Source organism: Zalophus californianus, chromosome 3, assembly GCF_009762305.2.
Source record: "Zalophus californianus isolate mZalCal1 chromosome 3, mZalCal1.pri.v2, whole genome shotgun sequence".
NCBI classification, from domain to species: domain Eukaryota; kingdom Metazoa; phylum Chordata; class Mammalia; order Carnivora; family Otariidae; genus Zalophus; species Zalophus californianus.
In genome coordinates this window covers 79,735,570-79,760,797 of record NC_045597.1, presented here as the reverse complement: position 1 = coordinate 79,760,797, position 25,228 = coordinate 79,735,570, and the positions used below count along the sequence as shown (strand labels likewise).

Genomic DNA, 25,228 nt, shown 5'->3' with positions numbered 1-25,228 from the left:
GCAAGATTTTAATAAGAAAGAAAGAGAAGACTGCTAAGTGCGGCCCGCTATTACTCAAAGGCTTGTGGTCAGGTTTGTGAGCTGCTCGGCTTCTTGCCAAAACCTACAAGTTTTCTTGGAAGTGAGGCATAAACATTCCTGCAGGATGACTCAAGCAAATTTTGCTAACTTATGGAAGAACTGATTGAACACCACATTTGGCTGATGCAATAGGACACTGATTCATAAAACACCCATTGTCCAGAGCCTGCTGAGGGGGCGCCCAGGGGAAAGCAGATGAGAAGGACACAAGGTGGACTGTACCGGGGAGGTGGTGGGAGGCGAGCCCATGAGCACCACTGATGGCAAGAGACGTGGGTCAAAACCTCTGAAGGCGTCTTCACTACATCTGGCAGGTGGCAAAGACATTGCTCCTCTCAGACAGGGAGATCCCAGCAATTATTCTATGAAATGTCCCCAGAAGAAGAGACTCTACCAGCAAGGACACTCACAGAGGCATTATAGTGGCAGAAAACTTGGAACTACCTTAAAACATTTACAATAGGGGAAAGATCAGATTTTTTTAAAAAGATCAACTAAAAGAAAAATATCGTTAAGCCATTAAAAATGGAAACTTGAGGAAAGTATTCCTTTTTTGTAAAAGATTTATTTGAAAGAGCAGGCACATGCATGCACGAGTGGGGGGAGAGGGTGAGAGTCCGAAGCAGACTCCATGCTGAACGTGGAACTTGATTCCAGGACCCCAAGATCATGACCTGAACTGAAATCAAGTGTCAGATGCTCAGCTGACTGAGACATCCAAGAGCCCCTCAAGGAAAGTATTCTTAACAGAGACAAGACAGGAACACAGTAAAATAAAAGCAGTTGACTACTTTAGGGTGGGGGAAACATAGGTGGTCTTTTTTCCCTTTGAATATTTTTCAAATTAAACTGTTTAAATGGAAACAAATAAAAAACAGGAAAGGGAAAGAGAGGAAAGACTTTGTCCCACTACAAGGGATGCTCCAGAGCTCTTTAGGACCCAGGCAGTAATAATTCGCTGGTGTTTTTTCTTACTGCGCCATGCGTATAACAATGCTTTCAGGGAGAAAAACAATGGTATTATAGAGTCTGACAGGAAAGGAAAAGTCTTGACCTGAAAACAAACACAGCAGAACGAATCCACCCTTCCATGCAATCTAAGTGTCAGCAAGGGCAGCGATGCCTTAACTGGGGGGTCCTCTGGGGACAAAATTTTCACAAAGAGGTTTGCACCAAGAAGTATAAGCACTCCCTCCAAAACCAGAAGCACAGCATGGCCCCATCTCTACCTGCCCCTCCTTCATAATTCCAGCAGGGCTTCCTGCCCGTGTCCCCAAGTCACGGGCCGGCCTGCTGGCCCGCTTCTGCCTGCCTCATGGAAGGCAAAGGAGGCCAGGTGACAAGGCCGCACAGTTTCACCTGCAGCCTCTCTTCTCTGCCCTTCCTCTTGGGGACCCCTTCCCTTCTTCTCTCCTCTGTTTCAGGGCCCATTGCCTGCTGCCTGCTAACGTTCCAACTCACCCTGGAGGAGCTGAAATCCATCATTTATACTGACTGATGGCCTGTCGGTGATGATAGGGAGTCAGGAGTTAGCCTAAGAGCATTTTCATTTCGTTTTGTTTAAGGGCTGTTAGAATACTAGCACTGAAGTTTTTACTTTAAACACCATTAAGGAAATCCAGGCATGCCAAGCTGGTTTTACAAAACTGCGTATGCGGTTGATGTTTTCATTATGTTTGTCTGTTAATAGGTCTGGAGGTGTCTCCAAAATAACAAATCAGGAGGAGCTCTCCTTTCAATAGGGTTTTGTTGCTTACCAGTGTGGCTACTCAGAAAGTAACCTCCCATAAAACAGTAAATCCTATCATAAAAATTGTCTACTTCTTAGAGACCATCAGGACTGGAAGGAACTCTAATTAACTGACGATTCCCAGCCTAGCAAATACAGCTTTCAGAGGAGAGCGAATCCCAGCTTCCTCAGTGGCTTACCTCTTCCCTGGACTGCTCTGGAGAGAAACTTGTTCAGGGTGTGCTGTAGACGAGTCTGATTGCTCATCAAGTCAGACACAAGCTCGGGAACGCAGGGCCAGACCCAGCTCTGTGCACAGGGGGCACGCGGACCTCGGCTCCAGCGTGAGGCAGGAGGAGCTGTATAATCCTGACGGGCCCTGTTTCTGCCGAAAGCCACCTGCCTCCACAGCCCCATGTCCCAGCGGCCTGTCACTGCATCGTCACACACCTTGAGTGGTATCTGGATTGAGTCCTTCCGATACACCGCCTTCGAATGGCCTCTACTTAACTTCCTCCTCTCCCGGGGTCAGTCTTGGACACTAAACACTTGCTGAGCCATGGCTCTGGGTTCTGATATCCTTCTGGGGCTTCTTAAAATGCCAAGATGCTCAGTGTTCTTTCAGGGCTGCCATACAGATGAGAAGCACGGCCTTCTCTTGGTATCTCTGAACAGAAGGCCATGGACAGGAAGCTCTCTGAACTTAAAGCCAATGTGAAAGGTCTCAACTAACTTGGAAGATGGTCCTGGTGAGTGAGGGGACACATCTGCTCCAAAGGCCCTGCACTGAGAAACAGGATGGCAACGAGAAAAATGACCGTTGTGATGGATTCAGGACAGCCTTTGGGAAAACTTCACAGGGTAAAAGATCTAGAAGAATTAAAGCCAAGAGAACTCTTTAATGTCCTCAGGTGATGAACTTGCTGGTCAGACAGCTGACCCCAAGCTTTGGAAGGCAAGAAGGACAGAGGCCAGGTGGCACAGGACAATGGGCCCAGGGCGTATGAATAAGGTGGAAAGGTGAGTGTGCTTCAGGTGCTGGAGGAGTGGGAGACAGGTCCCCCTCATCAATACCGATGTCTGGGCTATATTTTCAGGAGGTAGAATAAATAATGCAGGAATGGCAGAAAAATGTCTTAAGAAAGAATTTTGCTGGGTGAATTTTGCCTTGGTGAGAAAGAAAAAAGAAATGCAGAGCAGAATAGGACACGCTGGAGATGGGAGGCTGCAGGACTCCATGCATACAGCACCTGAAGCTGAGCAGATGAACACAAAAGAAGGAAAGACAGCACGAGGCAGGCAAGGGCACAGAAGGACGCAGGACAGGAAGAGGAAACATGCCTTCCTGTGTGATGGGCCCCGAAGGGAGGCCCAGGCCAGGAAGGAAATAGGCACAGAGAATTGGGGTGCCTGGTGGCTCAGTCGTTAAGCATCTGCCTTCAGCTCAGGTCATGACCCCAGGGTCCTGGGATCGAGCCCCGCGGCGGGCTCCCTGCTCAGCGGGAAGCCTGCTTCTCCCTCTCCCTCTATCGCTGCCCCCTGCTTGTGTGCTCTCTCTCTGTCTGTCAAATAAATAAATACAATATTAAAAAAAAGAAAAAAACAGGCAGAGAGAGATGGCATCACTTCTGGAAGGACGTGAGGCTCAGAGCAAGGTAAAGAAATTCCCAGATCCAGGAGTTCAGGAAGTAGGGCTGCTGAAGGTGGGTTCTTTTCAACCACAAGGAGGTTCAGTCAGACACTTCATATATTATCTCTTTAATTAAAAAAAAAAAACAAAAAACCTAAATTTTTAAGTTTAAATTTTAACACACATAAAAGGTAGAAAATCCTATAGGTGAGGGTATGGTGTGGAGGGCAGGAGCTTGGGTCTTTCTTGGCGCCTATAACCTCCCTTTACATGACCTACCCTCCTACATGACTCTTCTTGCCAAGTACACAGACAGATGTTGCCAATGTCTGGACTGTAATATTTTGCTCAGTCAAGCCTCAGCTTTTTCCTACTGGACACATTCCAGGTTAGCCATAGCCTGGAACAGTCCACAGTGTTTCCAACACCTTCCCTGCAAAGAAAAGCTTCTAATATAACCCTACCTTCCAAGTGCCTGTAAGCGACTGCTTTGAACATGCTTTCTCTTGTCGAGCCTCTCAAGCCACAAGACTACCGTTGCCTTCCCAAAGCCAGTGAAACAAGTGACTTAGCCTGATGCTGCTCTATTTTCTTCTTTTCAACCTCACTACCCTGTCTTGTACTGTTTCTCTTCCAGAGAGAAGGCTGAGTGATTGGTAGGGAACATACTTCCTTCATCACAGGGTACCTACGCAGGGGGACATTTTATGGAAAAGAGCGGCCAGTGAAATGCTGGGTCTCCCCAGGCTGTCAGAAAACTACGGGACACAGAGGCAGCTTACTGTCCGATATGGCTTCCTTCTCAGAATGCTGAATATGTGGGAAGTAAACTTCCTGAGGATTAATGTGAACTTGGAGAACCAGACCTACACTAATACTGGCTTATAAAAGGAGAGAAGAAATCAAATAACCCCCCCATCTCCACATGATCACAGCACATGTGAGAGAAATGTTCGAGTTAGTTATAGTAGTAAACTTACAATTTCATCATCTTTGCCCTTAAAATATGTTCACCCCATCAGTTCCCTTTTGTGTCACGTCCCATTCTGTAAAAGAGCTTACTGTACATTCTGATTTAAGCGTGGCAATTCATGATGAAGCAGGTTGCTCATTCATCTGGCCGACGACACAAGACCAAGCGCACGCTGCACAGGTACACAGGATTTGCAAGTACAAGGAGCCTGCTCGTTTCCGGCTGTCACCCCTGGAAGGACCCACTTCTGTTCACACAGGCCCGTGACTAATAAGAGGAAAACCTGGCCATGATTTGCATCCCTATTCCGGAAATCAAAAGGCTAGATGAGGGTGGCTGATGCAAAGTGTGTGGCCAGCATGACAAGGAAGACGCCATCTGGACATCCAACCCCAAACCAGTTCTGTGGGACACGGGGGAAGGCCAGCTTTGATTTGGAATAATGACTGACATCTCCTGGGCAGTTACAACCTAGCATTCTTTTGTTCTAATGTGTTTGTGTTTTAACTGTGAACTAAATCCTTTTTTAAAGTTGATTTTCAAATAACTTTTGGGATAACTAGAGGTATTCAACGTCACGAGACTAGGACTGGAAATCATGGCTTTGAAAGTGACCAGGTAACAGTCTCTCCACTAAGCAGAAGTTGGTTAGAATTGCATGTTTATCTATCATGAGCCTATGTCAAGTAGAGAGAGTTGGAAATAATGGACATACAGAGACAGAAGAACATGAAAGGAGAAGAGACAAGAATGACAGAGAATATACTCTGTCTCACTGAAATTAAGACTGGATCAACTGAAAGTTAAATTAGTATTTAATGTTCTATTAAGGAATAAAATGCCCAAAAAACTAAGATGTTAAAATGTTAAAAAAAAAAAAGAAGTTATACCTTAAAACAGATGAAATATAACACATCAAGACTTTGAGATCAGGGTCGCACAGGGAGAGAGCCAGGGCTCCTCCAGCTTCAAGGAGCACAGGAATGTCCTGCAGAGCTTATTAAAATGCAGAGTCTGGTTCTGCAGGTCTGGGGGTGGGCCCTCAGGTGCTGCATTTCTAATGAGCTCCCAGGTGAGGCCCCTGCTGCCTTCCAGGAGCCTCAAGTTTGTAGCCAGGATGATATCCCTCACATTTCCGCTCAGAACTAACACACTGGTGGCAGCTCTTGCAAACAAAAAATTACATGGGATTCAAGGACTCAGAAAACATGGGCATCATTACCAGGACCACAATCCGTAACACTTACTAAACCATTACTTTATGCCAGACATGTTCTAAGCCCTTTACATGCATGACCCCATCCAATCCTCATCACCTCCCGAGGAGAACCAGATCCACTGGCGCCTCCATTTACAGCGGCAGACACTGAAGGCCAGAGGTGGCGCAGGTGTGGATCCCTACCAGACTGCAGAATGTGGATTAAACCACTCGCCCGCTTTTTTTTTTTTTTTAAGATTTTATTTATTTATTTGACAGAGAGAGAGATAGCAAGAGCAGGAACACAAGCAGGGGGAGTGGGAGAGGGAGAAGCAGGCTTCCTGCTGAGCAGGGAGCCCAATGCGGGGCTAGATCCCAGGACCCTGGGATCATGATGAACTGAGCCGAAGGCAGACACTTAACGACTGAGCCACCCAGGCACCCCAACCACTCACCCTCTTGAGCCAGTGTCTTAATCGGTAAGGGCAAAAATAACAATGTACCTCTCATGGTTTTAAGACGGGATGATCTGCAAATATCTGTAAATCATGAAAAATTTAAAGGAGAGTGCTTTGTAAACTTCTAAATTCTACACAAACTGAAGTTACTGATGAGTAGACAATCCTCAGGGGTTCCCTGTGCTAAGACTCCTAATTCCTCTGTTATAGTCTCATAATTACATTCAACAGAAACCCCTGAATAAGTTTATCATAAAAAGTTTCCTCAGTTAATTTTACTACATGATGTCTGAGATACACTTTATTAACTGAAACGATTCTTCATAAAAGGAATTAGATCCACATCCCATAAAATATACCTGTCTGACAAGAAACCAAGAACTGAATTTCTGCAGCTCAGGGCGGGAAGAAAAGAAATCTAGCCTCGCAATTATATTGCTCAGAAGGGTGAATAAAACCTGAGATAAGCAATTTCCAAAGCTCATTATCAACACATTCCAACAGGCTGAGAATCTGCTGATGGCTTCATGATTCACTCCAGCTCACCTCCACCTACCCTACCTGGAAGGGGCAAGAATTTATGGGCAGTACAAGCTCAGCTGTTGTCTGGGTGAAGGCTTATGATCACAACGCAACTTCCTTTACTATGATCATTAGCTTAAGAATATTGATTTAAAATCACATTCCTGGCCAACAGGATCTTGTCCCCTAGTGACCTAATCTTGGGCTACTAGACTATAGCCAGACTTGTCCATCTGGCATTTCTAAGCCTACAAAGGGCTGCTCCATCCCAATTCTGAAGCCAAACTGGAAGAGAACACATGGGGTGAGCATTGGTGAGACAATGCAACAGAACCCAGCAACCTTGTCCCATCAGATACCTGGCTGGCCATCTTGCTCCCAGACAGCCTTTGTCTTTGCCAAGCTGACACAGCTGTGTGGGGCCAGACAAAATCACAGTTGATGGCAAGACTGTGTCATGGTCTAGGCTGCCACGAAGACAAGGTGTGTCTTATTCCCAGCACTTTCTCTTTCTGACCAGGAAATGATGTCTGCAGCTTACCTCTCTTCTCGAATGGGCAGGTCTGCACAGGAGCCTCCCTTACCTTTCCCTGCTCCACCCTTCTTAGAATTTCTCACCCATGCTTCACTGCAAGTATTAAAATACATCCTCCAGAGTTGGTGAATGAAACTCAAAACAGGAACACCATACAGAAAACCAATGAAACAAAAAATGGCTTCTTCAAAAACAATCATTAAATTGATAAGCTCTAGCAAGACTGACAAGAATAAAACAAGAGCAGACACAAATCCCCCACATCAGGAATGAAACCAGGGATATCACTACAGACCCTACAGACACTAAGAGGATTTAAGAGTATCGCAAACAACTTTAAGCTCATGAATTCAACAACTCAGAAGAAATGGAACAATTTCTTAAAACCACGAGCCACCAAAACTCAACCAAGATGAAACAGACAACCTGAATGGTTCTTATAACCACAAAAGAAGCTGAACCTGTCATTAAAAAGATCTTAGAGAAGAGCCCTCCCAGGCCCAGGTGGTTTCACTGGAGAATTCTATCAAACATTTAAAGAAGAATTAACAAAAACTTTATAATCTCTTCCAGAAAATAAAGGGGAAAACTTCCCAATTCATATTATGCATATTATGCAACCTTGTTGGCTAATGCAGCATTACCTTGATATCAAAATCAAAAAAAGCAGTAAAAAAAAACCCCACAAAACTACAAACCAATACTTCTTCTGAACTTAGAAAAAATTCTTGACAAAACATAAGCAAACTGACTCCAGCAAGGTCTAGAAAGAATTACACTCCCAGTGGTATTTATTCCAGGTATGCGAGGCTGCATCAACATGGGGAAATCAATCGATCTAACTTACCAGATCAACAAAATTATCAAGTGGCCAACAGCACCCTTCTGCTCCTCTGACCACTGCGTTAAGACACTGCCATGGCTGAGCGGAGACGCAAGCCATCGTTCTGGCCAGGCACCTGCTGACCCACTGCAGGTCATACCCAAACTCATGGGTAGGACCCCTGGAGATTCATGCTTGGACATGATTTGTGCAGAGCGGTTTACACACAGACAACATGGGACAGTATTCCTCAGTCCGCCCCAACGCACACCCGAGAAGCCCGGACAGCGGCATGCAGGCCCATATGCTGCACAAGGCGTCTCAGTGCTCTGCAACCAAGTCACCTTGTAGCTTTCATACCTGAAAGCACATCAGCCCTAGTTTGAGTCAAAGAGAAAAGATTCTGCCAAATTTCAACTTGCTCTGTGCATCAAGAAAGGAGTGAGACTGAAGCGCCCACAGTGAGTCCTTGAGTAGGGCAACCCTGCTCATCTCAGCTCATTGTGTTCTCTATGTCAAGGCTGAGCCTTAGTGCGTTGGCCCACACGTCAAACCCACCCCAGAAGGAGAATGTCTTGGAAAGATAAACTCCGTAAGATCTTTGGATCTTTTGAACTTAAGAAGTATAAAAATCTTCAATTTTTAATGTAAAACCTCCCCAATTCAGCTCCTTTTTATATTAAAGTTGCCCTTACATGTTTTGAGGTAAACTTGGAACACCCTAAAATCTAAATTCAAGTTCAACTGGCTCTGAAATTGTGAGTCAAAACGGTGTCATTTAACCCCAGCCCTGACTGGGGCTCAGCACATGCGTGCAGATTTGCACAGAGCAAGGTGGGGCTTGCGAGAGGTTTTCTCACCTTGCCTGACTTTCATGTCTTAAATGGAAACAGACCACAGGTGGCACAGGTTTTCCTTCAAGAAATTCATGTGATAAAGTCAAGCCTTCTTAAACCAACCCACCTAATGGGCAGAAATACTGATCCACTATTCCCAAGGGGAGGGTGGTGGGAGGTAGGGGGAGGTAAGAAAAACGTGCCTTTTGTGTGTCTGCTGGGCTGCAGTGTTGAGAACTTAGAGGGAGGAACCTATGACCACTTAGGGCAGCCGGGGAAGAGTTCTCTCTGGCTCTGCTAGCCCCAGAACCTAAGGAAAGCAGGGCGTGCTGTGTGGATGTTCAGAGCCCACACCTGCAGCTTCTCTGCCCTCAGAAGCAACTACTTTGGCAGCAGGTACACGGCCAGTGTGCTAGTGGCCCTCCCATGTCTGGCTGGCCAACAGAGCAGGTGTCTCTGAGCAGCAAGGGTAACAGCACCTGGGGCGCCATACTGGTGACGCTACCCCCTCTGCGCATTCCCTCTGTGAGCCCCTGCCCCACAGCTGAAACACTCCACCCGTCACTTAAGTCTCAGCAGAGCTCAGGGATGCCTGCCGCTCTATTCCCGCCTCACACCATCCTGCAGAGAGGGGCCTGCAGTTTCTACACCTGCCTGAATTCTGTCTGTAGATCATCTTTATTTTTATTTATTTTTTTAAGTATTTTATTTATTTGACAGAGACACAGTGAGAGAGGGAACACAAGCAGGGGGAGTGGGAGAGGGAGAAGCAGGCTTCCCGCCGAGCAGGGAGTCTGATGCAGGGCTGGATCCCAGGACCCTGAGATCATGACCCAAGCCAAAGGCAGACGCCCAACGACTGAGCCACCCAGGCGTCCCGATCATCTTTATTTTTAAAAGTGAGTTATCTTCTACCCATTCACCAAAGAAAATTCTTGAGGTTCTATCCACACTTTATCTTCTCATTTCTGTAGCCTCTTCTCAATTTGTCACAAACTGGATTATCCTGCTGGATTTTAGCACTTGGTGCCTTACAGGGACTCCAGGCATATGAGTCCCACAGCAGCCAATGTAGAGACACATGCAGGATTCTTAGGTATGTCATCCCTGAGAACATTCCTGCCTGCCAGTAACATGAATATACTCAGTCCACCATCAGCCCCTGGACACAGGACAATCAAAAGGAGGGCGGACAAAATGAGGCAATGAGAACACCCAGAGGGGCCAAATTCAATAACCCTTCCAGCCCTCCTTCCACGTCCAACCAGTAAAGGGTGACATTGGACTCCTCCACCGCTCTTCCAAACCTGGAGCTTCCAAACTGCAGCTGGTTCCACTTAGTGGTCAACACAGAGAGAACTCTTTGTGTAGGACTCCCACCTAATTCCATTATACCAGAACCTCCAAGTTTTTCCCTTGAGTTGGCTCACATCGTTCTGACTGGAGAAAGCAAGATTTACCTCAGGGCTTTTATCTCTTTGGGGCACTAAGATACCTCACAAACAAAAGTAAAAACTGCCTTAAAACCCCTCAGTGTTTTACTGTCATATTGAGCTTTTCTTGTGGTCTAAGTGCTCCCCTATACTAGACAAGTGGAAATATTTTAAATACAGTTCCATGGGGGTGCTTTCAGTTCCGTGTGTCTTTAAAATATTCTACTACTGACTGATAGTCAAAAACATCCCACAATTTGAGAAAATTAAAACTACAAACTTAACAGTGAAAATCCCAGCTTGATGATATGGGAACATTAAGTGGATTTAAACAGTGAGGACACAGAATTGTAGCTTTATGTGATAAATGCATACAGCAGTTGGGTCAGATGATGAGTCTAACAGGGATGGGACAGAACACCAGAACCACGACATGAGAACAACACATACATCATGCACTGGGAAGCTAAAACACAATGCCCACAGGCCGGCCTCCTAGTTCCTGTCTCAGGCTGGGATTGGCAGACTCCCACAGGAGTTTACCCAAGGAGTGGGTCCATTCCAGGAGCAGACAATTCAGCCTGAGCTCCATTCCCCTCTGCCTCTTGTATCTGGACAGACCCTCACTCATGCTACCACGTTTCTGTAACAGGAGAGTGGGCAGACAGTGCTGTTTACCCATGCAGAAGCTGGGGAACCATCAGCAAGCAAGTGAACAGAAACCAAATGGTCTGAGCCCGAGACCCCTGGACTATTCACTGAAATCCTGAGGCCACTTGGATCGTCTATCCTGCCTGGCACCAGGTCCTTCATATAAACGTATGCAGCAAAGTGATCTTTAAAGTCACGTATAAAATCTTTTAATGAAAGGACAAGGTTAAGAGTGTGTGTGTGTGTGTGTGTGTGTGTGTGTGTGTGTGTGTGTATAATGTACTTATATGTAAGATGAGCATATTGCTAACAAGTTTAAGGCTTACCCATTGTTTCCTCCTCAAGCTCAAAAAATAAACTGGGTCTCTTTAGAGGATACAAGTTTACTCAAAATTTAGTTTTTTCTCCTCTTGAAAAATTATAAAACTGGGGGGAAAACCTGACACTGAGAAAACGTGGTGTGTCACACAGAGATAATTATGTGGTAATGGTATGAAAGGGCAGGAAACAGAGAAGTCTATCATCAGGTGTGAATATCAAATGACTTACTGTAACAGAGGAATTTCTGAAACATACAATGAATTGCTACCTTACGTTTTATTTTCCTCGCCCGTTGACTGAACCTGAGAGAAGAGCTTGCCCCCGGTCCCCAGAACAGAGCAAGCAGGACCGAGCGCTGACTTTCCCATCCACTACCCCCCACCCACCTCCACGCGGCCCCAGGACACTGCTGCCACCATCCCCTCCAGCTGCCAGAGGCTGAAAGCAGCCCACGCACCTCCACGAGCCGCCAGGCCTCACTGATGACGGCGTACTGGAGGCGATTCAGGGCAAAGCCATCAATCTCCTTCATGACTCTGACTGGGGACTGCCCAATCTTCCGCATCAGGGCGTAGGTTCTGTCCACTGTTGCAGGGGCCGTCTCCGGGTGTGGGACCAGCTCAACCAATGGCACATAATATGGTGGATTTACCTTATGAGAGACACAGAAGGGGAGAGGGTCAAAAGACAGCTCTGGAGTTGGGGTGCTGTTCTGGCAGACCCTACTTGCGTATCTCGAATGGTCAGACGGGGCAGATTTGTCTTTGGAAAGGCCTCTTTAGATTTAGCATCCAATGACAAGGAACTTGAAATATAAAGTAATCCACAAAGGAGGGAAAGAAAAAACCTGAGCACAGAATTCTGTGGTTTTATTTATAGAAAAGTCAATACCAACATATGAGTTGAAATTTGAAGGGGTGGATGACCATTCTGCGCATTCAGGGCTAATCTCCACACCCCTGAACTCCCCGGGGGATTTCTCAGCAACCTGCTGTTTAGCCCTCAAAGGCTTCTACCTACTCCCAGCCAGCCTCCAGAGCCACTCTCTCCACAAGAGTCACCGCAGGCTCTTGCTATTCTACTCTGTTGCTATTAAAAATCATCGACAGCATCTTCCCAAACTTGGTATTTCCTTAACTTCTCCATGTTAAGCCTCAAATGTCTACCCCACCCTCCGACATCCAATCTCACCTAGGAACCACACAGCATCAGAACTCTACCGCAGCCTCGACATCAGGACACGGCCTGAGATGGGATGGGTCGGTCCACTATGAGTAGGCCCTAATGGAAATGCTGGCCTGGGCCAGCACTTACACTTTGGGCTCTGGTTTTCTTGGTGTACTTTGAGAAACTGTTCTTGAACATTCCCAAAGAGAATTATCCTGGGTCCAGAGAAAATGCTGCTTGGTAGAACCTGATTAGCCTCACCATGAAAAGCCAAATGCACTGCAGTAAATTGTTCCCCAAATGATGCTTTTAAATAATTTTTCCTTGAGATAAGGACAAAAACTGATAGAATCTTATAGTCACTTCAAGAAGCATCCATTTTAAAATGACTTCTACAGGGGCGCCTTGGTGGCTCAGTTGGTTGAGCAACTGCCTTCAGCTCAGGTCATGATCCTGGAGTCCTGGGATCGAGTCCTGCATCGGGCTCCCTGCTCAACAGGGAGTCTGCTTCTCCCTCTGACCCTCCCCCCTCTCATGTGCTATCTCATTCTCTCTCTCAAATAAATAAATAAAATCTTTAAAAAAATAAAATAAAATAAAATGACTTCTACAGAGAAGGGAAAGAAAAATTTTTCTCCTAGGACACTGCTTAAAAGAGAGGCCTCTGGTCCACACACAGCTTAGCTTCAGAGATTCCTTTTGCTCTCGGCCTGCCCTGGTCACTCTGTCAGCCCTCTTAGAAAGCAAGAGAGGATGACATCTGTTTTCAAATAAGTAAATTATATTATCAGTGCCTCAACTGAATCACTTGTCTCCTGCCTATACTGAACTCTTATAAAAATGTCTACCTCTGTCCTTTCTTAATATCAGAATTGTAAGAACTGGAAGTATGTGTATCTTAGATGAATTTTACCTTACTATCAGACAAGGATGTTGCGCTTAAGGTCTTTCAATGTTGCAAGCCTCATGGGTAGCAAAAACTGAGACTACAGTTAAAAAGCATTTGTATGTACAACTTGCTTGTTTCCTCATGCAAGTATTCCTCACAGGCTCTCCTCCTGCCCACACTCTCCTTAAATGGTGGTGCTCCCAGCCTGCCACCACTAGCCTCCCTCTGTGCCCACTCTCTGGCTCTGGGCAGAGCTCAGCAGCTCCCAGGGCGTCATCCCCACCCTAGTACGCTGAGATCTCACAGGGAGCTCACCTCCCATTCCAGGCCCGTATTTGTAATTGTGCACTGGACACACCGCTAGGATAGCCAATGAGCTTACACTCAATCTATCACAAATTAAACTCTCGTCTCTCCCACCCTAAAGCCCTGGGTCCTCTTCCTAGCACCCCATCTTGATGAGAACACCATCACAGCCCCAACACCCAAGTTAGTACCACGAGCAGTATCCTTGGTGCCTGTGTCTGCCTCATCTCCCTCACTCCCCATCAGTGAGTTTGTCAGTTCTATTTACATCTCTCAGAAAACCCATTTCTGCTACCACACGCTTAGCTCAGGCCATCACCTCCAACTTAGATTCTGGCACTCTCCTCACTGGCCTCCCTCTCCAGGCTCATTCTCTCCGCCACTGCCTAGGTGATCCTTTGTCAGGCAGGGGCCTGTCAAATCCAGACAGAAAGGAGAACCCAAGACTGCCAGGGCTCGGGGCAGGGGACAGAGAGTTGCTGCTTAATGGGGACAGTTTCAGAAGACAGAAAGTCTGAATGATTGCTGGTGAGGTCTGCACGACAGTGTGTATGTGCTTGCTGCCTCCGAACTATATACTTAAAAATGGTTAAGATGACAAATCTGATGTGCATTTTATCACAATTAAAATTAAAAAAAACAAAAACAAAAACTAAAAACAGGATGCTAATCGTACCACCTGCAGCTCAAAACCCCGCAGGATCCTGATTCCCCACCACCCACTAAAACACAAGTGCATGATCCAGCCCTTTGAGCTTCCTAAAACAGGTTGAGTTTTCACGTTTCTGTCCGTGCGCTCAAGTTGATAAGCTTCTGAGAAAGGACCTCCCAGAGTCAGAGGGCCTGGATGGGGTTGTTCTTGCCATGGCACCTCAGTCCTGGGACAAGGACCCTGATGTCTACTAGAGGCTCAGAGATGAACAGTGACAATGACAGGTGCCCCTTAAATTTAACACAGCAGAGAGAGAGAGAGGCAAGGTGGGGACGGGAGAGGACAAGAGGTAAGCAAAGCAAGCAACTTTTTTTTTTAAAGATTTTATTTATTTGACACAGAGAGAGAGAGCCCACAAGCAAGGGGAGGGGGAGGGGCACAGGGAGAGGGAGAAGCAGGCTGAGCAGGGAGCCCGATGCAGGACTCGATCCCAGGACCCTGACATCATGACCTGAGCCAAAGGCAGACACTCAACAGACTGAGCCACCCAGGTGCCCCAGCAAGCAACTCTCTTAAATAGGAAAGGAATGGCTGTTTCCTGACTGCTGTTCTGTTTCTGACACGGACGGTAGGACCTGGGCCTTCTGCTGTTGGAGCCTGAGAGTTAGACTCAGAAACATGCCTTCAAGAAGTGGGAAGAACAAACAAAGGAGGAAAGGAGGCAACTTCTTTAAAGGTTACAGGAGATGGTCCTGGGCTCAGCCGGCCAGAGAGCGGGCGCGCTTTGCGGCAGGCACAAGAGAGGGCCTGGCCTGCGAGGCTCTTTGAGAGCTCAGGTTGAGCGGGGTGGTACAAGGGGCGCATTCTCCGTTCACCTGGTGAAAAGCCTGCCCAGAATCTGGACCAGAGCCGGGGAGGCATGTGATTGCCCCGATAGCACAGCACGTCCAACACAGAGGCTTCGTTTATTTTCTCTGCAGCACATTAAACAGAGTTAAACTCACAGAGGAAAGGCAGACCGTCCCTTTTTCCAGAAGACAGGTGTGGCAGTCTGCAATCCATTCCCACAGCCCTGCTAGAGAGGGGGCACTCCTGACCTGGTGAACTCCTCTTCCTCTTCAGGAGAGGACGGTAAATACGAAGGACTGTCTTGCTTACAGCCCGCTGAGAGGAGTTAATCCCTCAGTGTTTTGAGAATTTAGGTAGTAAGGCCCTTTGGTTAGTTATAAGCCCACCACCCCCTTCCTGAAGTCACCCTCCACAGACGGGGGGCGGGGGGGAGGCGCGGACAGCAGCTGGCGACGTGAAATGGGCACTGCTTGCACACGCACGTGCGTGTTCTCCATAAACAGGCCAACATTCAAATGACCAACAGGAGGGCAAATGGTTCCGAGTCAGGTGGGAGGGGGAGTTGGAGAAGGTGCAAGCGTGGGCGAGGACTGCTCGATGGGAACACTCTGGGCACCTTCTGTGGGTAGGGCCTGATGTACTTCCAGGCTGTGTTATAGCTCCGTGGCTGACTAGCAACCTATGTGAGAGCTGTGTGTTTAGGAACTGTTTCCACTCAAGACTGTAATCCCAACTACATCAAAAGCTAATGATGTAATGTATGGTGATTAACATAATAACAAAAAATAAAAAATGAAAAAAGACTGTAATCCCAGAGCAGATGTGCATCCTCACACCCATTAGAATGGCACCAAGAGCATCCGATGGGCTAAAGCAGTTCCATCAGCTCCGTGGCACCAGCATGTCCCCAAGTGAAAAAAGGTTGTAAAGTGCAGCTGAAACGATCAGTAGAAAACAGCTGCTTTGATTGACTGCTAACAGATATAAGTACCAAGAGAGAATGCAACCAAACTCAACCTTCAGACAATCACCAGCCACCAAATGGCCATCCCTGAGCCCCGCTACACATCCACAGGGAGATGAGGCAGACAAGCAAAGGCAACACAAAAAACATTTGAGAGGAAGACTGTCAGGGATACAGAGAAGGGCCACATTAACACCCCTCTTCAGGAGCCTTTCACTCTCCTGGCTCTGGGCTAGGAAGCCCACTCGACTACCTGAACACTGAGAGAACACGCTCACCCACCTGTGCTGAGCTGACCTGAAGCTCCTCACCCCCCCCATGGGAAAAGGTGCCCAAGAGACACTATGTGATGTGGAAACTCCTTGGCTGCCGGTTCTCCCGCGGAGGGGTGGAGGCCACAGTCTTTCGCAATTGCTGACTATCCACTTTTGCCCCAGCCTTTCAGAGGCATGAATGGGCTTCCTCTTCCTTTATCCTATTTCCTGTCTGGCCAGAGTCGCGGGTGACTGGAGCACAAAGCTGAGGCGGTGGCATGTGGGCTGACGCGCCGGGCTTCTCCTGCCTGGCCTGCAGGGCTGAAGGGAAACTGGAGCTCCTCAAAGCCGGTAAATGGTTCTGGATTACTTAGGGACTGTCCATCCAGCTTAGGTTGAATCGTTCAGACGTCTTTTTCCCCACTCTCCTTGAGCTCAATGGAATGATTAAACAGTGCGCAGCACCAGCACAAAAGAAAGAATAAAATTCCAAAGATGGTCAACTTGGGTGATTTCATCTGCTTTAGTTAATGTTGGCTTTGGTATAAAATAATCTACAGAAGTAATAAGACATTGATTTTTGAAATAAGGTCTGAGCTTACTTTGGCTATGCTGTTTGCCTTTGATTAAAGAAGTAAAAGCGAACAATCCTGGAATGGTAGGAGAAATGTCATTATTCAACAGTCACTGGCTGAACTACTAGTACTTGTTAGGTGTGACAAGAAGGTGAATAAGGTGTAGTCTCATCCATCAGGTAGTTTAAAATTAAGAGATATGGGTAGAAGTCTCGTTAAAGGACTTAGGAGGTATTTTCTAAACAATTTGACTTCGTTGTTCTTTTTTTTTATTTTACCTGACTTAGAAGTGAAATCTCTGGTTAGAAACTGGAAGTTTTCAAGCAAGAGGTTTACACCTTTCACCGAAGCAACTAACAATCTAATAAGTGGTTTACAGTTTCTAATAGTCCTTTTTACAGACATGTAAATGTCATAGAAGCAAAGACAGGACATGTTTCATGGAACTTGGTATTTGGATGCTTCAGTTAAGGTCCCAAATAAAGGACATTTCCTATATTTGAGTGGTAGCTAGACATGACCGGTTTTCTTCCATGTTCTGTGGGTCTAAGTCTCTGTATATTATGAACAGTCTCCACTTTCCATTGTACTTCAGTAGGAGGACATCCGGGCATCCACAACCATAGTCATGTGAATGGTGGTCCAAGCAGTCCCTCTTCTCAGCACATAGAATCCAGCAGGCATCTCTGATTCCCCTTTGGCCTCAGTTACCCCCCACTCTAAACTACTCTTGCTCAAAAAGAGGACTTTCCCTGCTCTCAGTCTAGGACCCTCAGCCTCACCAAGGCTCTGGTCGCCTATACTTGGAATACTGCCACAATTCTGTGAAGTAGCTGTTCCCCTCCCTCAGCCATCTTCAATATAGAAAGAACCTTCCAGTTACCCTCCAAAAGCAGCACTTCCACCACATCACAAGGCTGCTCTGTGCCTAAGCCAGTCCCAGCTCTTCAGAGTAACTCTCATGATTCTGTATAACCCAACTGTTCCCAAGCCTTCCAGCTTCTTCCTCCTGCTCCCCAAGTATGTGAGGTATGTGTGCCCTTCCAGTCAGGCTGGTCTCCTTGCGATTCTGCATGCCCCATGCTTGCTTTTGGCCAAGGGTCTTTGTTTACACTCTTTCCCACTCTCTCCTCCCTTGTCAGCCCAATCAGATCCTGCCCAGCTTGGCCCTAGCCTCTTCTCAGCCTTCACCTCTGATGGCCTGCTGGTGCTGGGGGTGTGGCTACTGTCATCTACTCTCCTATTTATTATGGTTTGAGCTAAGTTAGCTTTTCTGTCCTAACAGGCTGTCCTGGTTCTCCGAGGTCACAATGAACTCAGTCGATACTCAAACCCCCACCAAGTGATCCCTGGATCTCCTCTCTGATTCCTCTTTCCTCACATTACCACATTCATCTCAAAAAGATTTACTGAGTGCTTGCACATCAGTTTGAAACTCACTGTCCAATATACCTCATCATGCACCCCCCAGTGAATAAGTCTGCCCAGGTAATTACAACAGATGGGTGCAAGGGAACAAGAAAAAGGGTGGGGGTTTAAAGTCAACCCACTGAACCAGAATCTCAGGAGCAGGATCCAGAATCTGCACTTGAGGAAAACTGATCCTACTCTGAATTGTGTTGAGTCAACTGCACAGCACAGTGACATGGCTACAAAATCTTACTCAATGTATACATTTATTAAATGTAGCTTTTTCCCTGACAGTGGAATTATGTGTTTAGTAGTCTCTGTCTTCAGGTGGACAGTGAGTTACATAAGGGTGAAAGTGTATTAGTATTGCTCATTCTATCCCATTATGCATTAGGTACGCAGGTACTATTCAAGGCATTTTTGGATTAGATTCTTTTTAAAACTGCCTGTATTGCACAACTTTCTACATATACTAAAAAAATATTAAACTATACAATTTTAATTGTGTGGCATATGAATTATACCTCAATAAAGCAGTTAAAATATACTAGCAGATTAGTCAAAATGTATTGCTCCTGAAAACCAGAATGAGATACAACAGTTCTTGAGGTTTAATGCACTCACGGGATGGGCCACAATGCACTGCTTCGCATGCACCAGACCAGCAAACAAGTTGGAAGGCAGGAGGCAAGACGTGGAGCTGCTCAAGACAACCTTATCATCGATGATTTGATCTAACTGAGCAAAAATCTTCTTCTTCAGCTCCAGGTTTTCTGGAACACATTCCTGGAAAGGACATATTCAAATTACTATTCATGATACTGCACTCAGGCCCCAAGCAAAGCATATGTCACGTTTGATTCATTCCCCAAATGACCCAATCAGAAAACTACTAGCAAAATTTAAGAACGAAACAAAAAGCTGCTGAAAAATGCAGCCAAATCTCCATAACTCTGGAAACTGGGTGACACGCGTATGGGAGCTGTATTTTCTAGTTTTGCATGGGTCTGAAAATTCCCATAATAACGCAGTCTGCCAAGTCTATGGGGCGGACACGACAGCGCCTTTGGCAAAATGCTACAAGCGGTAACAGTAGTCATCACCACTTATTTCTCCTATCTGTCCTGACCATCAGATCAACTCATCTTCAAGGAAAAATCTTATCTTCACGAAATGAACAAACATGTTACATCCATAATTCCCAAAAGGCTCCTTGAACATCCATTTCTAAGGGGAAATCCTTTTGCAAAGGACCTTTGTTTCCAAAAATCTAAAATTACTTTAATAGGGGCATGGGAGGAGGACAGAAGAGCAAATTTGGATTACGTGCTGCAGATAACACCACTCTGAAATTCTAATCATGCACAGAGCTGGGGCAGAGGGAGATGACATTCTCCAACACCCAAGTGCGGACCCACAGGTGAGGCCTGTTCCCGGGAATGTGATACACACAGTGGATACCGCCCTGCTGCAGATGGAAGCAGAACGGGAGAAGGATACTCAAGCTGCTCCAGCACTAGAAATACTAGAGGCGTCCTTACTCTCCTGCCACCAACTCCCCTGGGAAACCACACAGCGGTCATTCCTACCCACGATGGGTCGCAGCTTACTTGCAGACAAGAGGCCTGGAAGGGGAGGTATCATGAACTCCCAAGGTTCCCTGGTGAATTTATAAGATAATGATTTCAGTATGGTCCAGTAATCATCAGCATCAGAATCAACTGGGTGCTTGTTAAAAATGCAAATTCTCAGGCTCTCATCCCAGACCTACTGAATCAGTCTCTGGGGGTGGGGTCCAGATATCTGCATTTTTATCAAACATTCTAATGATTTTTGTTCCTACTGAAGTTTGAGACCCACTACTCTGAGGTGTGGATCCAAAGTATGGGTCATCTATACTCTCAGTATGGCATGCTACCAAATATATCCTCGAGAATCTCCCCACTGTGATGTCAGAGGTCTGTCCTACCCTCCCCCCCCCCCCCCCCGCTATTCAGGGACCAACCAAGGACATCCTGATTATATTAGCATTGTGGTAGCAGAAATGGTATAAACACCAGCAGATAACTAAAAGTGTGTAAAGGTGAACATGCAATGCTAAAGGACCACTAGTAATTATATGAGAATCACCCCTCAAAAATAAAAAAAATGTTCGAGTTTGATTTAATAATACCTAATCGTTAATAATGAAATCTAGTATACTGAAATCAGCTGTGTAAATATTATGACAAATTCCATTTTTATATCATCTACAAGATTTAAAAAGTTTTACTCTGAGGGTAAGGAGCCAATATTGTATTTGTTTATGCTTTTTTGAAAATATAATCAAACCATGTGAAATTTTATTAAGAACAAAAGGTCATATAAGCGCCACATCTCAAAGACAGAAAAAAAAATGGAGTCATTTAAGAACTGTAAAGGCCATTGTATTAAATCCCCTTATCTAAAGGGGAAAAAAAGCTACAGTAGCTGGCTGGTTGTACTGAGTAATTCCTGGATCAGTTAAGTCAGCAAGTTGGGTTAAGTTTAAATGGAGCCTTGTAGTAAAGCCAGAGACTAAGAATGATGCAGATACTGTTTAAGCTAATAAAAGAGTCCTCATGAATAGCCTTATTGTGAACCTGTCATGCAGATTCCCCCCTGAAATTCTATGCCTTTCTTCAGATCGTCTGATTATCAAAGAGGTAAGAAAACTTGAACCAGAGGAAACCCAAACCTGCTACAATTATGTAAGGGTTTTTTAATGGCACATTGCTTGACATTTTGTTGTTGTTGTTGTTGATAGTAACAACTGTGCTCAATTTGGTGGGCCAGGGTTATAATGCCTCTGTCCATGTTAAGCCTTGAGTTCATTTCCTTGCTATTCTTAGGGAGCCAATGCTCCTTGTCTGAGAAAAGGAGTATGAAACGCTATTAATCAGGACCTTCAGCACTTGCGGTTGATTGCAAAGCTAAGAGAGGCTGGGAGGAAGGGCAGAAAAAGGTACCAAACAATGAGACAGCTGAGGACCTAAATGCAAAGCAGCCTCACTCTCTCTAAACTATAGCAATGTGACCAGCTGAGAATCCAGATGGTGCCTTCTCAATGCAACAGTGTTTTTGGGGGGTCCTTTCTAGAGAAAATGTGAAGTGTTAGCTAACGTTCTATCACTACTGAAGGTAATGAGCTTGACTTGGCTTAATTAAACTCTGACAGCATTTTGAAAGCAATGATGATTATCTGTGCTCTATTTGTTTTGAAGTGGGAGGGAGACACAGCACATAATAAAATTCTCACACACAACCACTATAGTCAGTATGCTCAGATTTCAACAAACAAAACTCTGGGGACAAGTAAAGCACAATGTAAATTCCCAAGTACCACAACCCTACCTGGTACATCAGAAGGAGTTCACTCATCTCAGGCAGTATCACATAGTGAAAAGTCAAGGTTAGGTTTAAACACTCCTTTTTCCCTTGTCTTCTTGAAAGGAAGAAACTGAATGATTGCATTATAGGTATAACTTTTAATTCTAACTGATATTTTAAAAGGTAAATTATTTATAAACTTTGGTGTTTTGTTATTAGTCAAAATTACCTCTGACAGCATTTAACTCATTAGGAATGTTCTAGAAAAGCAGGATGGCCATGGCAAGTCAGTGTACTGGATAATTCCTAGGCAAAAGGAGTAAGAACTCGCTTCTGAAGTTTACTCACTTGATGTGCAACAATACACATTTTTCAAAACAAATATTTTCATGGGGAAAATGAAATTTCATTGATTTCTTTTAAAAAATCAATTCAGGCGTTTTAGATAGGTGTCCCGTTGCTAGAAAATCTATTTGTTAATGCAAAACATCTGGAAGCAATCTTCAATGTGCTTTCCAGAAAGAAAGTTAAACTAAATTAAAAGACCTCAGTACTTAAAAGTATTTTACATGCAAGGAAGTTCTATCAGCCAACAGACATGGGGAAAGACATGGCAAGAAAAGAAAGGTGAGCTTAAACCCCACCGCAATCATGGCAGAAGGAAATTCATTCTCAAACTGAAAATGGAAGTGACCCGCATTACAAAGTCTGTTAGCGCTAATTATATCTATTCAAGTTTTCATTATCACAGGCAATAAACGGTACTATGCCCTAACCAGAGGCTCAGTTTTTTCCTTAACATCAAAATAAAAAGTTTTTAAAAGCATATTACAAATCCTAAACAGAGTTTACAATAATTTAGAACAAATTATACCCAACCTAGAGAGACCTTTCCAAAGTAAAACTCAGTGTAGACCTTCGGAAAGTAACTTCCTGCGGATTAGGTGTTCCGGTTACCAGGATTATTGTTGTCTGCGTTAAATAGCAGTCCTTTCTATGGGTGACCGCAGGGAATGGAGAAGAGGCAGAAGGGGCACCTGCATCAACTTATGTCCTGAGGAGGAGTCTATTCCCACCTTTCCAATGCTATTTCTGGTACCTTTTATGAAATCATTTATTTAGAATTAAAGAAAATAAAATTAAAAATATTTCATTTAAGCCTGCAAATAGCATATAGTTTTACTGCATTTCTAAATATTTCTCATGAGGAAGACTCGGGATTTTTAATACAAAATTTTTACTTAACAAAGTGCTGGGAATAGCATAAAACACAAAACTGGAGAAGAGTTAAGGCATAAGGAATTTTTTTTTTTTAGATTTTATTTGAGAGAGCAATTGAGCAAGCACAAGCTGGGGGAGGAGCAGGAAGAGGGATAAGCTGACTCCCTGCTGAGCACAGAGCCCAAGGCCAGGCCCCCAAGATCACAACCTGAGCTGAAATCAGATGCCTAAACGACTGAGCCACACAGACGCCCCAAGGAATGAATTTTTAAGGAGAAAAATTAAAAATAAATAAATAAATTGATGTGAAGGATATCACATCAATCACTGACACCATTTATTACCAGTGAGGACTATTCCAGGTGACAAATCTGAGAAGACTACATAAATTTTTTTTACATTACTTTGTTTGTGCCTCCATATCAAACACATGTATAATGCATTTCCATCAGGGAATCTCTTTATAATGCAGTAACTGTCAAAGCAGCAAAGAACAGGGAGAGGGTCTATTGTGAGATGTAGAAAGAAAAAAACCACAGAAATTAAAATATGATGCTTTTGTTAATAATAATTGGACTAGATATTTTTGCCCACTTTGTTATTGCAACGAGTGAAACAATAAATTGCATTCAACATATTTTGTTGGATGACAACCACTGTTTTACGAAAATGTTCTCATTTTTTAAAACAAGTGTTGTAGTATCATAAAACTAGTTTCACTTGCAACCATGTATATGTTTGACTATAAAATAATTTTATAGTACTTTCTACAGGAATAGTATTATCAAGGCAATAGCTTTTTTTTAAAAGATTTTATTTATATATTTGACAGAGAGAATGAGAGAGAGCACATGAAATGGGGGGAGTCAGAGGGAGAAGCTGCGGGACTCGATCCCGGGACTCCAGGATCATGACCTGAGCCGAAGGCAGTCACTTAACCAACTGAGCCACCCAGGCGCCCAAGGCAATAGATATCTGTATCTTGACTCCATCTGTCCAAAGGAGAAGCCAAAAAGTCAAAATTTATAGGTACAACTAAAACGGTTCTTACTTATTCTTCAAATTTCTTTAAAAAAAAAAAGTCTAAAATATCAAAAGGTCAGTCATCCAATTTAAGAAGTCAGAAATAGAAAATAATAAATCCAAAGAAAATAAAAATAAAAAGACTAGAATAAAGATGGCAGAAGCCAATCAAATAGAACTAGAGTTTCTCAAAACTCAGTCCCAGCCTCTCTCTTCTCTTCTCACCTAAATTCTTTCCCTAGGAAATCCCAACCAAGCCCACAGCTTAACTCACCAATCTAAAGACTCAACTCACACTTTTATTTCTCCTTCTCAAATTATCTTCACATGGATACTTCACAGGCACCTCAAATTTATCTAATCTGATCCCCTCTTCTAGTGCTAGCTGGCATATAAATTTTCCAGTATAGAAAGAAAAACCTTAAATATTCTATTAACCTCATGATCCACAGGGAAGTAACATCACAATTCCAGTCCCCTGCCTACAAAATCACTAGGTTTACCCTACCGACTCTTGATATTTTGTAAAATGTTTCTGTTTTGTTTTGTTTGTAAAATATTTCTAAAGCATCAAATTTATGTGATAAAAATATTTATAATCAGCAATGTTAATATTTAGTAGTCTAATACTAAGTAACAATATTTTAATGACTACCTACCACATACTTAAAGATGTCATAAAGCCATTCTCCACCCAATATAATCATATGACCAAATCCAGAGTGTACTAAGGTACAAATAAACATGATGCAAACTCCAAAACTGGGGGAGGAAGGAAATTTTGTTTCAATATTCTAAAAGTTTACATCTCACATGCAAGAGAAAATAAACACACTAAGAGAACACTGCCCATCTTTTGAGTTGACATTTAGAAAATGTCTATATTTAAACAAACATCAATACTATAGAAACAGAATTCAAAGATGAAAGTTCCATGAGAGCAAGAATCTTTATTTTTACTTTATTGCTGTATTCCCAGCTCCAAGAATAATGCCTGGCAAAAAGAAGGTATTCAGTGAACATTTGCTGAATCAATGAATTAATTAATTAATGAAAAATTCTGTGATGTAGTCAGTTTCACAAATGCCCCACAAGCTCACTGAATACATTTACTCTTTTCGATCATTATATTATTTTAGAGAAAATGTCTAAAGAGGGCTGAAAGAATAAACACAAGACACCTCCCTGCTTTCTGGCAGCCCATGGGGCAATCCTACCCATTCCTGGACCTACACATTCAAAACAGACTCCCATCTACCATGTACTAAAGGTCTGTTCTCTTTTACTAAGGATTTGTTCTAACTTAGGAAGATACTCCAATGAAGTCCAGGCATTTGTGTCTCTCCTTCTTCCCCAAATTCTGCAAGAGCATGAAGCCCT

The 25,228-nt window shown here is 44.4% G+C and overlaps 1 protein-coding gene across 1 annotated transcript in view; it reads right to left on the bottom strand.

Moving 5' to 3' along the window:
- CRYL1 (crystallin lambda 1) overlaps window positions 1–25,228 on the bottom strand; it is a 146,844-nt gene that overhangs the window by 12,642 nt on the left and 108,974 nt on the right. The window contains exons 4-5 of the mRNA XM_027590108.1: window positions 18,881–19,042; window positions 11,648–11,842 (exon numbers count right to left, since the gene is read on the bottom strand). Of these exons, the coding sequence (XP_027445909.1) occupies window positions 11,648–11,842; window positions 18,881–19,042 (357 nt within the window). The remainder of the gene's footprint in view (window positions 1–11,647; window positions 11,843–18,880; window positions 19,043–25,228) is intronic.